A 14251-nucleotide genomic window follows, 5' to 3' on the forward strand; every position below is an offset into this window, starting at 1 on the left:
ACAGCATCCATAGTACAACCAAGTGCCATGACAACAACGGCCCTCGCGGCCACCAAAACAGACCGGCCCACCGGGAATTTTCCCGGTGCTCCCGATTAGCCAATCCGGGCCTGCTCGTATAGGCGGCTCAGAGTCGATTCTTTCTTTTGAGAGACAATAATTTATTTATTGTGAACTTTCGACTTTACAACTTTTCAGAATGTTTGACATTCACAAACAGCAATATTACACACTGCATGAAAGAGAATATTCGAAAAACCATCATAGGGGCACTTTAAGCACTAAGCATTTTCTAAGTAGAGACTTTTGTTTTCATTCCTTCTAAAACTCATGATCCGGGCTTTCGGCAAAAAAACCTCAATGACAGATTGAATGAATTTCAACACCAAAATGTTCTGCTATAAAGCGGATATTGTCAGGAGAGCACTTACACTCCAGTAAACAGACAGATGCTAAGTGTAATGCTATTATAAGCATGTCTGTGTCTCTCAAACACTGAGTGCCTCATAACGTGTCAGCTAGAGATGCACATTTAGTTCAAAACACTAACACATTCAAATGACTGTTTATTAGGAAATATTCAAATGCTTGTCCAAACACAATTTAGATATATTTTAATTAAATGGAAGAAAAATAAGTATCTGTCAGTTGATCTGCAGCCTTGCTGTTATTGTAGTGCACTGCTATTATAATGAATGTGAGTGTGACCTCTAGTGGTCTTGGGCTGTTATCACACATACAAACTTAAAATAAAACATATCTGCTCTAATATCTTGATCAGTAAGCTTATTTTTTTATGTTTTAAAAGTATTTTATGCTCAACAAGGCTGCATTTATTTGATCAAAAATACAGTAAAACATGCAGTGTTGTAAAATATTACTACATTTAAAATAACTGTTTTCCATTTTAATATCTATTAAAATGTATTCCTGTGACGTAAAGCTGAATTTTCAGCATCATTAATCCAGTCTTTAGTGTCACATGATCCTTCAGAAAACATTGTAATATGCTAATTTGCAGCTCAAGAAATATCCTGCAACAGCTCTCTCTTCCGTATTAACTGTGACATAGCCTCGTCCACTTTGTTGCATGTTCACGGGGGCAGTGTTTATGATAATAGCAAGGGTTAATGATGTTCAACCCAGGAAGAAGCTTGTTGTAGTCCAAACCGGCCGTTTTTGTGGGCAATAAACTGCTATAACTTTACAAGACAATATCTACGTTTGCATTGAACTTTCAGCGCTGTAACTTCGCAGATACTGTTTATGCTCAAGCAGCAACATTACACACTAAATAAAGTTAAAAAAGTGAAATCGCATACAACCACCCCTTTAAATATATACATGCGCGTGTGTGTGTGTGTATTTATACATAATTATACACAGTACACAAATTATGCAAACATAAACTTTTATTGTGGATGCACTTAATCGCTTGACAGCACACACACACACACATATATACATATACATATATATATAAATTGTGTATACTCTATGAGTCAAGAGTCCTTTTCTGTATGTAATATGTTCTTCTAGAGTTGAGAGAAAAGCTGTGCAGCACCATCAACATTAACAGCTTCCCGTGGAGCTTCTCTGACCACCTGAAATATACAGTTTACACAAGACCTTAAAATCTACAATGCACACGTTATACACTTGGACACAACATACATGTCATTAAATTAGATTTTTTTAAAAACATGCAAGTGGCATACTTACATAACACCAGCGCACTTTACGCAAATTATTTACAAAAAGTTTATCTACTCCAATCTTACAGCTGCAAAAAAGCAGGACAAAGCTCTCACCTTCTGTCCTTTTTTAGATTCTTTAGATGTGGATTTTGATATGCTCGTTACATCTCGCTGCACTTCGGTGAACATCTGATTTAAGCTCTCCACTTTTTCATTTCTCAAAGTGTTTATCTGGGGGAAGAAGAATGTCAACATATTCAAAGCAAAAGTCTCACAACTGTTCAGTCCTGGACACGTTATTAATGTAAATGAACACGAACTTACATGTTTCAGGGACGTCTTGACAGGTTTCGTTTTGGTCTTGGGTTTTGACTGTTTGTTAGCAACCTGAAATACATTCTGCTGTTTTTTGCCTTTCTGTTTATTTTTGGCCATGTTTATCTTGCAGCTTGTCGACTTCCTGATGAAAACTAGACCCAATGAAGCCGTCTGGACGTCCCAGTTAAATGACTATGGCTAGATGTGTATTCGACACTCAAGTAGAAATTAAACGTGTCTAACGAAACAAACTCAACTACATATAAAAACGTTGCCTCTGTAAACAGGAACACGCAGTTTGAACCTCTATGATTAGAACCATAAACAGCTCTCTTACCTCCACCACGTGTGTGCAGTGGATTCTGCGCTTTCCCGTCAACGTGAAGACTGATTAGCGCCATCTAGTGATGTGGCGAGTACGCGAACAGCACTGGAAAAAGGTCCTACGACATTGCACTTTTTTCTCTCAATTCAGCTCTTTAAATCTGCATGTTTGTTCAAGTTTTAGCTATTGAACGACTCTCAGGGGCTCCGCGATAAGATTGGTAAATGTTGAATGGTAGATTTAGATATATCAGCTAAAATATTACAATTTCTAAAATATCTATAAAGTAATATACATTTATTGTTCATTTATTTATCTTTAATAATAAACAAAAACTGTGAACATGTACACATAGGCCATATAGTACATTGTACATACACATAGTACATTGCAGGGGTCAAAATTATCGATTTCTTTTATGCCAAAAAAAAAAAAAAAATCATTAGGATATTTAAAAAAATAATAATTTTTCATGAAGATATTTTGTACATTTTCTACCATAAATATATAAAAGTGTATTATTAGCAGTAATATCCCTTGCTAAGGACTTCATTTAATCATTTATAAATTAGTGTAAATGGATGAGCATGCACATTGAAAAAGTAAATGCAAGACTTTTAAGCAATTATAAAAATTAAATAAATGTAACTGTTCTAACGTAGCTTTGTTCTTAATGAGGCGTTTAAAAATATATTTATAGAATAGTAATACCATGAATAAACTATAAATGGGGTTGATAGTGTTGTAGTACTCGAGACCGATCTTTGTCTTGAGACCAGTCTTAAGACCATTTTTTGAAAGCCTTGGTCTTGTCTCGATCTCGACCACATTTGTAGGCTACTCAGTCTCGTCTCAGTCTCAGACTTAGATGACTCTGGATTTTGTTTCAAGACCAGTCAAGACCACAACTGCTAAGATATTAATACATTGACAGTGCATTGTCTGATTTATTTATTAACATAGTAACCTGGCTGCCTTAAAAAAAAAAATGTTTTATTGTTGTTGTTATTATTATTGAAATTTAACATTTGAGTTGATACAATGAAGGATGTTCAATGTTTAATAAATAGAAACTCAAACTATTATTGTATCTGAACCACATAAAATATTTGATAAATCATGAAAATAGCACAATTTGGCATGTTTCACTGCGTCATCAGAAATAAAACACACAATACGCTTACAAAATCTTTTAATAATATTTGAATAAAAATTATCAATTCTGAAAAAAATGTCATTGTATCAACTAAATTTTTTTTATTTAAATTAACTAAAAAAATATATATATTTTTTGTGTGTGTGTGTGTGTGTGTGTGTTTGTATTGATATTATTGTATTAGTTTTATATGTTTTTGGACCGTGTGTGTCCTGAATAAAAGTTTTGATTGATTGATTGATTTAAGGCAACTTATTTTTTTATCACGTAACTTATTTTTAAAATATTTTTTTACAGTGTGGGTCATTTCATTTGATTGGTAACAGCTCTATATAGTGTCTTATTCTAATTATATTTAAGATTAAAAATAAGTCTCAGGCAGTAATGTGGCTCTTTATGAATTTAAGCAGTTCTGGTCTCAACTCGGTTTGCCCTGCCTTGGTCTTGTCTAGTCTCAACCCCTCAAAGTACTGGTCTTTGTCTTGGTATCAACACACATTGGTTTCGCACAAACTCGTTCTCAAATTGTTCTCGGATTAGGTGGTCTTGACCATAGACATCATTTAGATGTATGGTCTTGACTACAACACTAGGGGCTATAATTCATCTTCATAGAAAGAGTTACCGTAGTTGCAACCCCTGACCACGAGATGGCAATCAAATCCAAAATATTAGTAACTTGATATATGCATATACATTTACAAATATATATATATATACAGGCTATTTAAATAATATATTCATAATTGTAGGATAAAATAATACTGACAATAGCATGTAATTGATGTAAATACACAGCAAAAATATTTTTCGTATTAAGTAGGCTATTTTTGTATTCTTTCCGGTCTAACTAGCCTATCTTTATTTTTTTATTTTATTTTTTTATTATTAATCAAGAAAAGCATTTTTGCAGTGTACTTACAGAAATTACATGTTATTTTCACTATTTTATCCAATAATAATAATAATAATCATTCTAAAAATTTAAATAAATAAAATAAATGTTAAAAAAGTATTTTATTGTAGAGCCTATAATAATAATAATAATAATAATAATAATAATAATAATAATAATAATAATAATAATAATAATAATAATACACAAATTACAGGCTATTATTAGTATATCTGTTGGTGTTCGTTACATTTGTGGCACTATAGCCTCCTATAAAATAGTCGCCTATAGGCGTATACACAATATATTCATCATTTCCCACTCACTGCAGCCTATCCCATTTACAAAAAACCTTTCTGTTTTCAGTCCTAAAGCTGCAAATATTAGCTAGCCGAGTGTTGCGTAAACCTCCGTCCATTCATTCACACCGAGTGATGATTCATAACTGTCATTAATCTGTCACACTGTCACTCTACGTCACCAGAACCTGGCGCGCCACTAGTATCTGATCCGCAGTCCCAGAAGGTTAATAATGCCTGTCGAATATATCATTAGATGATCAAAGCAGCACTCCGATAGTCCCACCGACGCGAGCGCGCATTCCGAAAGAGAGAGCGCGCGCGCGCAATATCGATCTCTGGTGTAGCTCCTCCTGCTGATCACACTTAATATACGGTCATGTGAACACACTGCGTCCGATAAGGCGCTATATAAACCTACAGCTCATCTGTCTGAGGACACACACTTCTTCAGGACACTTGAGAGCCAGGACTTCGCACAGCTGTCTGTCATAATGTCTCACGATTGGGGATACGCAGACCATAACGGTAGGCTAAGACCTCACACGTGATTATGATTTTTCATATTCATATGTGATTTCAAAGGCTATGCAAATATAACATCTAAAATGAACCAGATTATGCCTCATTAACATTTGCACCTTTTGCAACTAAGACATGTCCACCTTGTCACCCAGTCAGCTTGTGACAAGTACAAAATGTACAGATTTTATGTATAGCCTACTAGGCTATATGCATGAAAAAATACATTTTATTTGTGCATATATTTGTCAAATCTAGACCTATATATTTTTTCTTCTCCACGTAAATTTTTTATTAAATCCCAAATAGAGATAATACTTTGGACACTGCAATTCAAATGCAAATTTTTTACCTAAAATATGTTCAAAAGTATATCATTTTTAGGGCAACACTTAACTCAAAGCCTTTATGTATAATGCCTTATAAAGGTATTCATAATCTTCTTTATATCTTTTCATAAATAGTTAAAATGCATTATAATATTCACAGATTCCGTGTCGCATCTAAAAAAAGGTTGTTTGTCGTGCTTTAAAGCACTATACTTCCTAAAGGTGTATTATAATGTCTTAGTTATGAGGTTACAATAATTCAAAATACCATGCAATGCATTATAAGGTACATTACAAGGCATAATTAATGCATTAAAAATACTTTTATAAAGCATCATACATAGAGGCTTTAATGTTACCATTTTTGGTTTCAAATGCATATTTTTTTGCATAAAAAGTCATTTTTATTCCCTCAAGAGCAATAATATCGGAAGGATGCTGCTTAAATGTGTATATTTTGTTTTTTGAATGTAATTTCATGTATTGGGGGAGTAATAATATCGTGTTACAATATATCACAATACAAAAATGCAGCAATTTATATGGTGGATTATAGTGCCAATTTGTATTGTCATAATCTGTATGAATATAATGTATAATAATAATATTTGTGGTTCCTGATAATGCCAAATATCGTTTGTTACCAGTAAAAAGTGACCTACATTATTTGAAATATCTGTGCAAGCATATTCGTCTACATTAATTCTGTATTTTCAGCTTCAGAAGCATGAATATTTTTATTCTGGTTCATTTCCAAACCCAATGTTATCCCAAATTTAGCATTTTAATCATATTTTGTTAACCTTTTAGCATGTCTTGGATTATCTCTATAATATCATATTGTGAGTTCAGTACTGTGATATGAATCGAATCGTGACATGAGGGTGTCGTTACACCCCTATCGTGCTCTGTAAATGCATTTTTGTCCCAGATGTATATAAGGGCACTGTTTAACCTCTGTGTCACCTTCACTGTAGGACCTCATAAATGGTGTGAAACGTTCCCCATTGCTAATGGATCTCGCCAGTCTCCAATAGACATTCAAACCAGTGGAGCGTCTTATGATGAAAAACTGAAGCCGCTTACACTGCAGTACCAACCCAGCACTTCTCTGGACATCGTGAACAGCGGACACTCTTTCCAAGTGAACTTCGCCGATGATAACGACAGCTCAAGTTTGTGACCTCCTTGTTCATTTTTATAATGAATCTCCAGCCTATTCTTGTATTAATCATTAGCTTAACTTAGTGTTCTTGAAACGACTGCAGTGTTAACCTAGATAATATTTAGAAGGAAAGGTTATATAATAAGGAGGCTGCATCTCACTAATGCAATCCCAGAGTATTATTGCACACTATTGAATATGGTCTCTTTCAGGAAGGCAAGTCATTGAAAAGCATTTCAAAAGTTGGCTTTTGCTCCTACTACGTAGTTAAATATTAATTTACAACAGTATTCTTCAGTGTTTCATCTTAAAATAGACAGCGTGCAAATACAATTTTATAGGTTATGTTTATTTATAGGTCTTAGTTTATTTTATGGCATGTCTAAGCTGGTGTAAAGTCTAAAATTAAATGAATGCATGAGAATCTGAAAGCAACACCTCCCTGACCCTTCTCGCTCTCCACTGAAAGCTACTTTGCACAGTTGTGGGAAACCACACACGTACACACACAAGAACTGCATTAAAGAGGCGAAGCAGAGAGCGTTTTTTCTTTCAAGTGTCGTTCTCGTGAACTTTGACAGAAAAGGCAAGTTTAAAATGTAACACATTATATAACAGACTTTATCTTTACATTAATCACTGCACTTGTCTGCTCTAGCTCTGACAGGAGGCCCGATCTCAGGCAAATACAGACTCAAACAGTTCCACTTCCACTGGGGAGCCAGTGACGACAAAGGCTCCGAGCACACGGTCAATGGGAAATGCTACCCAGCCGAGGTATGACTCGATGAGCTCACATGGGCAAACGGGCAAAATAAAAATTTCATTCAATATTAATGTTCCTAATAATTTCATCTTTAGCTCCATCTGGTCCACTGGAACACAAAATATCCCAGCTTTAAGGATGCAGTCGATAAGCCTGATGGTCTTGCTGTGGTGGGAGTTTTTCTGGAGGTCTGTGTGCAGTCTTTCATTTTAGGGCTTATTTATTAACCGCTTTATCAGCAAACACAGGAACGGGTTAATTGAACGGGTGCATCACTTTTGCTTTTGCTATTTTTACACACACACACACACACACACACACACACACACACACACACACACACACACACACACACACACACACACACACACACACACACACACACACACACACACACACACACACACACAGTTTCCATGTTGTATGGGGACTTTCCATAGGCGTAATGGATTTTATACTGTACAAACCGTATTTTCTACCCCTACCCATCACAGGAAACATTCTGCATTTTTACTTTCTCAAAAAAACTCATCCTGTATGATTTATAAGATGTTTTCCTCATGGGGACCTAAAAATGTCCCCACAAGGACAAGGACTTCAGATTTCAGATACTGCCATCTTTGTGGGGACATTTTGTCCCCATAACGTAAGGATTACACACACACACACACACACACACACACACACACACACACACACACACACACACACACACACACACACACACACACAGATAATATTTAGCAGACTATTGAATATAGCACACTAATTGAAAAGAAAAAAAGATTCTGTGTATTAATGATTTCTGACGGATCATGTGAGTGACACTGAAGACTGGAGTAATTCATTTAATCACAGGAATAAATTACATTTTAAAATATATAAAAGTAGAAAAAATATTATTTTAAATGAATTAACCTTTATTTAAATATGAAGTACTAATATTCCTCAATATTACCTTTTACTGTGTTTTGTAACCAAATAAATGCAGCCTTGAGGAGCATAAAAATACTTCTTTCAAATATTATGTCTTAATTACATTCTTCCCACTAAATCTAAGATTTTTTTTCCCCTCCTATCAGATCGGTGAAGACAATCCTAAGCTTCAGAAGGTTCTGGATGCTCTGCATACTATCAAGTGCAAGGCATGTCTACCAATTATTGTTTTGTCTTTTTTTTTCTTTTCTTGCTAAAGATTGAAATCAGTTCTGCTTCATTCACTGTCAATTTTGTGTTTATCTTGCAGGGAAGCCAAAATCCATTCACAAACTTTGACCCAACCACCCTTCTCCCGAAATCTCTGGATTACTGGACGTACCTGGGGTCTCTGACCACCCCTCCTCTGCACGAGAGCGTCACATGGATCGTCTGCAAGCACACGATCAGCGTCAGCTCGGCGCAGGTCCTGCTCATTACACAATTTATACCAGTAATACAAGCATGAGGGAGAGTTTAAAAAGTGTAAAAGCCACATGCTTAGTGCTGAAGTGTGGCATCTCGGGATAGTAGAGATTTGGATGTGCATCACTAAAAGGTCAAAGAACACAGTTAACACACGCTTGTTGATTTGAACAGGGTTTAAATAACATATCCAAATTTACATATCCTATTTGATTAAGGTTTGCAAACGGGTAGTAAAATATGCAAAACACATTAAACTTATTAAAAGTAATTTTTAAAAAAAATGTACTTAGGAATTTTAGGTTTAAATTGTAAACGTTCTGCTCAAAAGTTTGTGGGTAGTTAGAGTTTCTATTTTAAATTAAATTGGTGAAAGTTTTTTTTCAAAAGTTTCCAAAAATAGTCTCTTCTTTTGAACTAAAACAATCCAGAACTTTTTTGCGGTTATATATTGCAGTTTGCACATAAACAAATGTATTATTACAGTTTTTCTCAGTCGCATTGGTGCATTTCTCACATCACTATTTACATTTGCACAACATTTAATGCAGTTCTCAAAACAATTAGTACTAACTGCAAAACCAAGTTGACAGCCTGCAAAAGTGTGTTTTGCTCAAATACACTGTAAAAAAATCCCCGTAAGGTTTACGGTAAAAAAACGGCAGCTGTGGTTGCCAAAATTTTACCGTAAAAAATACAGCAGTAGCGTTTTAGTTTTTACGGGGCAACAACATATAATTTAAAGGTTTATAATGTAATAATCATGGTTGAAAACCGTTTATTTTACAATTCAAAACTGTACACTGTAAAAAAAATACCCATCAAATTTATGGTAAAAAAACGACAGCTGTGGTTGCCAGAACTTTACCATAAAAACATACGGCAGTAACGTTTTAGATTTTACGGGACAGCAGCATATAATTTAAAGGTTTATAATGTGGTTATTACGGTTAAAAACTGTTTATTTTACAGTTCAAAACCATATAATTTGAATGTTTATATGGTAATAATTATGTGTACACAGCGCACTATAAAACAATTACGGTAAAAAAAATATTTAACTGAAATAATATTAAATTACCAACTTATTGAAATGCTAATATCTGTTATGTACCTTTGATATAGGCCGACAGCCACCAATTACAGTGTAGTTCATTTCTCAAAAGCAAGTATTCGTGTCAATGAATGTGTCAGTGTCATCAAGATGAAAAGTCCTGCCACCATTGTTTATGAACAAGATAGTCAAACGGCTTTGTCGTGTTTTCATTATGACAGGTTACAATTTTTGTAAATGTTTTGTCAATGCAAAAAAGTCACATCTTGGTGACACTACCTGAAAATGCTCAAGACAGCACTACTATTTGCATAGCCATTTGAAAAATACAGTAAAGTTACACATTACTGCATTTAGTGAGGTAACTGAGTACAATACACTGAATACCGGTATGTAACATTTTTACTGCATATGCTCTTTGCAATTCTAATTTGTTCACAGCCTTGTGGAAAAGAAAAAAATCCACCCTTATTTACAACAAACATAAACTCCCTTTGGGTAGAGCTGTGCACAACAATATTGCAGTACATATTGGAACTGAACATACAGGACTGTAATCATTCATGCACATCCAGACATTCCTCTCTGTCTGGACACATCATTTCATCTACATCACAGCGAGACACAGGAGACATTTTCCGGAAAAAAAAAAAAAAGATTTTTAAAAATGTGTAAAATTAGCTTGACAGATTTTGACAACTAGTTCAAAATTTCTGTATGTAATGACTCAAGCAATGAAATGAGGAATGACTATTCAGCATTCACAAGTATAGTTCATTTTGACTGACAGGACATAAGCAAATTATAATGTTATAAAAGAGCAGAGAGTTTTATGAAAGCAATTAATGCATGTCCAAAAGCATTTGCAATTTATTGGAAGGAATGAGAAACTGCTACTATGATTTGCACGAATGACTAAATGTTGTGGAGGTTGAATTAACTGTTGATTTATCATTTTTAAATCAATAATTTTACATTTCAAGTAATAATATTGCACAGAATTAATGTTTTAGAGGTTGTTTTTTTATCAAATAAATGCAACCCTGATGAGCATAAAAGATTTCTTTCAAAATTAAAAATCTAGCAGACCGTAAACTTTGAATGGTAGTGTGATTGGTCATCTAAATATAAAATACATTTTTAAATATTTTTTAAAGTACATTGGATGTTATTTCTTAATTAATATGAATCAGTGTAAATATGTGAATTGGTACTGTCAGATTAATTAATCGCATCTAACATAAAAAATTGTGTTATATAGCACACTGTAGTCGCTGCTTAAATAAAAATCATGTGTACTACCCAAATGTGTGCAGTCCAATGAGAAACCATGCAAGTATGATTGATATTATTATAATGATTTTTTTAGTCTTAAAAGTTAGTTCACCCAAAAATGAAAATTTTGTCATTAATTACTCACCCTAATGTCGACACCCGTAAGACCTCCGTTCATCTTCGGAACACAAATGAAGATATTTTTATTGAAATCCGACGGCTCAGACAGGCCTTCATTGACACCAATGTCATTTCCTCTCTCAAGACCCGTAAAGACACTAAAGACGTCGTTACAAAGCCCATCTCACTACAGTGGCTCTACTATCATTTTATGAAGACACGAGAATAGTTTTTGTGTGCGAAAATAAACGAAATAGCGACTTATATAGTGAAGGGCCGATTTCAAAACAAAGATTCGAACGGTTATGAATCAGCATATCGAATTAGGATTTGAATCGCCAATGTCACGTGACTTCAGCAATCTGACGGTTTGACACGCGATCCGAATCATGAATCGATACACTGATTCATGAAGGTTAGAATCTTTGTTTTGAAATCGGCCCATCACTATATAAGTCACTATTTCATTTATTTTCGCACACAAAAACTGTTCTCGTGTCTTCATAAAATGATTGTAGAGCCGCTGTAGTGAGATGGGCTTTGTAACGACGTCTTTAGTGCCTTTATGGTCTATGGTCTTAAAAGAGGAAATGACATTGGTGTCAATGAAGGCCTTTCTGAGACATCGGATTTCAACAAAAATATCTGCATTTGTGTTTTGAAGATGAACGGAGGTCTTACAGGTGTCGAACGACATTAGGGTAAGTAATAAATTAATAATTTTTGAGTGAACTTTTAAAACCGGCTAGACTTTTGCCCTCATTTGAGACAACTGACAAATATATAAAACCGTCTAATCATAGTCAGTTGTATTTTCTCCTCCATTCAACTTCTGTGGCATTAGCACTTTTGTGAAATTCAACATGGCCCTGTTGAATGTTAACATCACGACTTTGGTTCGAGGCTGGTAATGTGTACATAACCTCAGGTCGACATGCCTCATTTCCTAGCAGCCTGTTAAATTATTTACTCTATCAATATAAAATTAACTTAACATGAAATGCAACAAAATGTGAGCGCGAATGAAAATCAGTTTAGGGACTATTAATGTTTAACCTGAACACATAAAAAGTAACAGATGCTGAAAACTCACAGTATTTCCCATTCTTTCTCTTTCTATACAGATGAAAAAATTCCGATCTCTGCTTTTTACCGCAGAGAAAGAGAAGGCCTGCTGCATGGTGAATAACTATCGCCCCCCTCAGCCCCTTAAAGGTCGTAAAGTCTGTGCATCTTTCAAGTGAAGGATCCCCCAGACCCCGCCAGCCCTTCCCTCCCTCCCATAGTAGGATATGCAAGCGCGGGGCCCCGGGCCAAGGGCCTCAAAGCACCTTCACCCTCCATGCAGTGATGCTGGGCAACCTGCCAGCTGTCCAGCAGAACAGATGTGCTGTTTGGAGAGTAAAGAGGCTATGCAGGGAAACGTGCGTTTGCATCGTCCCTCTCTCTTTCTTTCTGCTTCATTCTCTCTGGTGTACTTCATTAGTGCAAAGGCTTGAATCATCTGGATTTAGAATGTGTGCCAACTTTGTATGCCGCTCTGATTTACATATGTGATGCACAGACAAACAAAACAATAGAAGTAATATATACAAGTCTATTTGTATTGGTTTAGATATTAGGCCACCATCTCAGATTAAAACGCAGGTGTACGGCCGATCACATGCCATCTGTGCCTGCTGTCCTTCCCTGCCAGGCTATAATCTCTGGCTGCCTCAGCAGTGCCGAAGCTTAATGAAACCCAGTGCACTTTGCCGTCAGGCTGCAAGATCTAGAAAATCCCCATTGCAAATGAACGCACACGGCAAAATGTCCATGTGGGCACACTGGGAAATCACGCACAAAATCTAGCACATACTGTACAATCAGAGCAGCTTTGGTTTTGGAGTATCTGTGCCTCAGATCATTGTAACTGCATATTATTTTCTGTATTTCTGAAAGATGTCATTTATAGCAAATGCTATGCATAAGATTTCAGTTTAAAAAAAAGTAGCAATAATTGCATGAAGCCCTGTTATAATTCCTTAAATGTGCTTTTCCTTGTTGAGTTTTGCTATATGCTTTAACCTTGGACTGTGAGTGAAATTCGTCTGTTCAGCTGTATTGCGTGCAGCAATGCACAAACCATGACAAGCAACACAGTGAGTCTTAATAGAAGCCAATATGCCAATTGATAAATCCTGCAGGTTAAGCAAGGAGGTCATCATCAGCTCCTCTGAAGCACTGGGACCACTGGACTCATGTCTAACATTATGCATTTGTAAAGACAACGGGTTTGAAATTTTATGTGTAATGTAGTATGTACTTTACTTGAATTCGAGGGCTATGTCAAGCAATATTGTTCAGCCATACTCTGATCCAGTCAGATCAGGTTATTTTAAATAAAGATATTTTATGCTTATTCTATGCGTGTCATGTTTTTGTGCTGCCACATAAACAGTATTTATATGGTATATAAAAATACTGCTGTATTTACTAATGCCTTGGTTATTTCAGCAATTAAAGGTGCTAGGCAGTGATTTGATTGCTGTCCATATCAAATATGCACTTTCTCGCTTTTTTTATTCAGGTTTGTAGTAATTTTATTCCTGTAAAGTCAAAGCACATGTAATATAGAGCTTTAGACAATACAGATTGTTTCAGCGCAGCTTTATAGTAACATGAAAATAAATGTTCAAGTAAGAAGTCTACAGTGTTGGGTGTAACTATTTATTAAGTAATTAGTTCATTGAATTACTTTTCCCTTGGAAAAAGTAAAGTAAGGGATTACTCTTTATTTTTTGTGAAATTGAATTACAGTTTCATGTCCATCCTTGAATCTCAGCTTATTGAAATAACCAGTTCTCCCTGTTTATATGCAAACCAGTAAACTGACAACACAAGTAAACCGCGTTTACATGACTTTATTAATAAACCGGGTTATTTCCTT

General features: G+C 35.2%; 2 protein-coding genes across 2 annotated transcripts; one reads left to right on the top strand and one right to left on the bottom strand.

The window, feature by feature from the left end:
- Positions 1 to 267: 267 nt before the first annotated feature.
- rbis (ribosomal biogenesis factor) lies at positions 268 to 2421 on the bottom strand. Its single transcript, XM_067434853.1, has 3 exons — positions 2022 to 2421; positions 1812 to 1928; positions 268 to 1604 (listed from the first exon to the last, which is right to left on the bottom strand). Exons 1-3 carry the CDS (start codon positions 2130 to 2132, stop codon positions 1536 to 1538), a joined length of 297 nt encoding a protein of 98 aa, XP_067290954.1. The 5' UTR covers positions 2133 to 2421; the 3' UTR covers positions 268 to 1535.
- A 2584-nt stretch (positions 2422 to 5005) lies between these two features.
- Positions 5006 to 13723, top strand: ca2 (carbonic anhydrase II). Its single transcript, XM_067434783.1, has 7 exons — positions 5006 to 5218; positions 6519 to 6716; positions 7365 to 7483; positions 7568 to 7660; positions 8555 to 8617; positions 8719 to 8874; positions 12447 to 13723. The coding sequence occupies exons 1-7, from the start codon at positions 5185 to 5187 to the stop codon at positions 12564 to 12566; spliced, it is 783 nt and encodes a 260-aa protein (XP_067290884.1). The 5' UTR covers positions 5006 to 5184; the 3' UTR covers positions 12567 to 13723.
- The last annotated feature ends 528 nt before the right edge of the window (positions 13724 to 14251 follow it).

This window comes from Pseudorasbora parva, chromosome 24 (genome assembly GCF_024679245.1).
Source record: "Pseudorasbora parva isolate DD20220531a chromosome 24, ASM2467924v1, whole genome shotgun sequence".
NCBI lineage: Eukaryota > Metazoa > Chordata > Actinopteri > Cypriniformes > Gobionidae > Pseudorasbora > Pseudorasbora parva.

What these genes read in the sequence shown, in the direction of transcription:
- rbis (XM_067434853.1), bottom strand. Translation starts at nt 2,132, where the DNA reads ATGGCCAAAAATAAACAGAAAGGCAAAAAACAGCAGAATGTATTTCAG. An exon ending in TCAAGACGTCCCTGAAACAT is followed by an intron (nt 1,929 to 2,021) that starts GTAAGTTCGTGT and finishes TTCTTCCCCCAG; the next exon opens with ATAAACACTTTGAGAAATGA. An exon ending in AATCTAAAAAAGGACAGAAG is followed by an intron (nt 1,605 to 1,811) that starts GTGAGAGCTTTG and finishes TGTATATTTCAG; the next exon opens with GTGGTCAGAGAAGCTCCACG.
- ca2 (XM_067434783.1), top strand. Translation starts at nt 5,185, where the DNA reads ATGTCTCACGATTGGGGATACGCAGACCATAACG. An exon ending in CGATGATAACGACAGCTCAA is followed by an intron (nt 6,717 to 7,364) that starts GTTTGTGACCTC and finishes TGTCTGCTCTAG; the next exon opens with CTCTGACAGGAGGCCCGATC. An exon ending in GGAAATGCTACCCAGCCGAG is followed by an intron (nt 7,484 to 7,567) that starts GTATGACTCGAT and finishes TTTCATCTTTAG; the next exon opens with CTCCATCTGGTCCACTGGAA.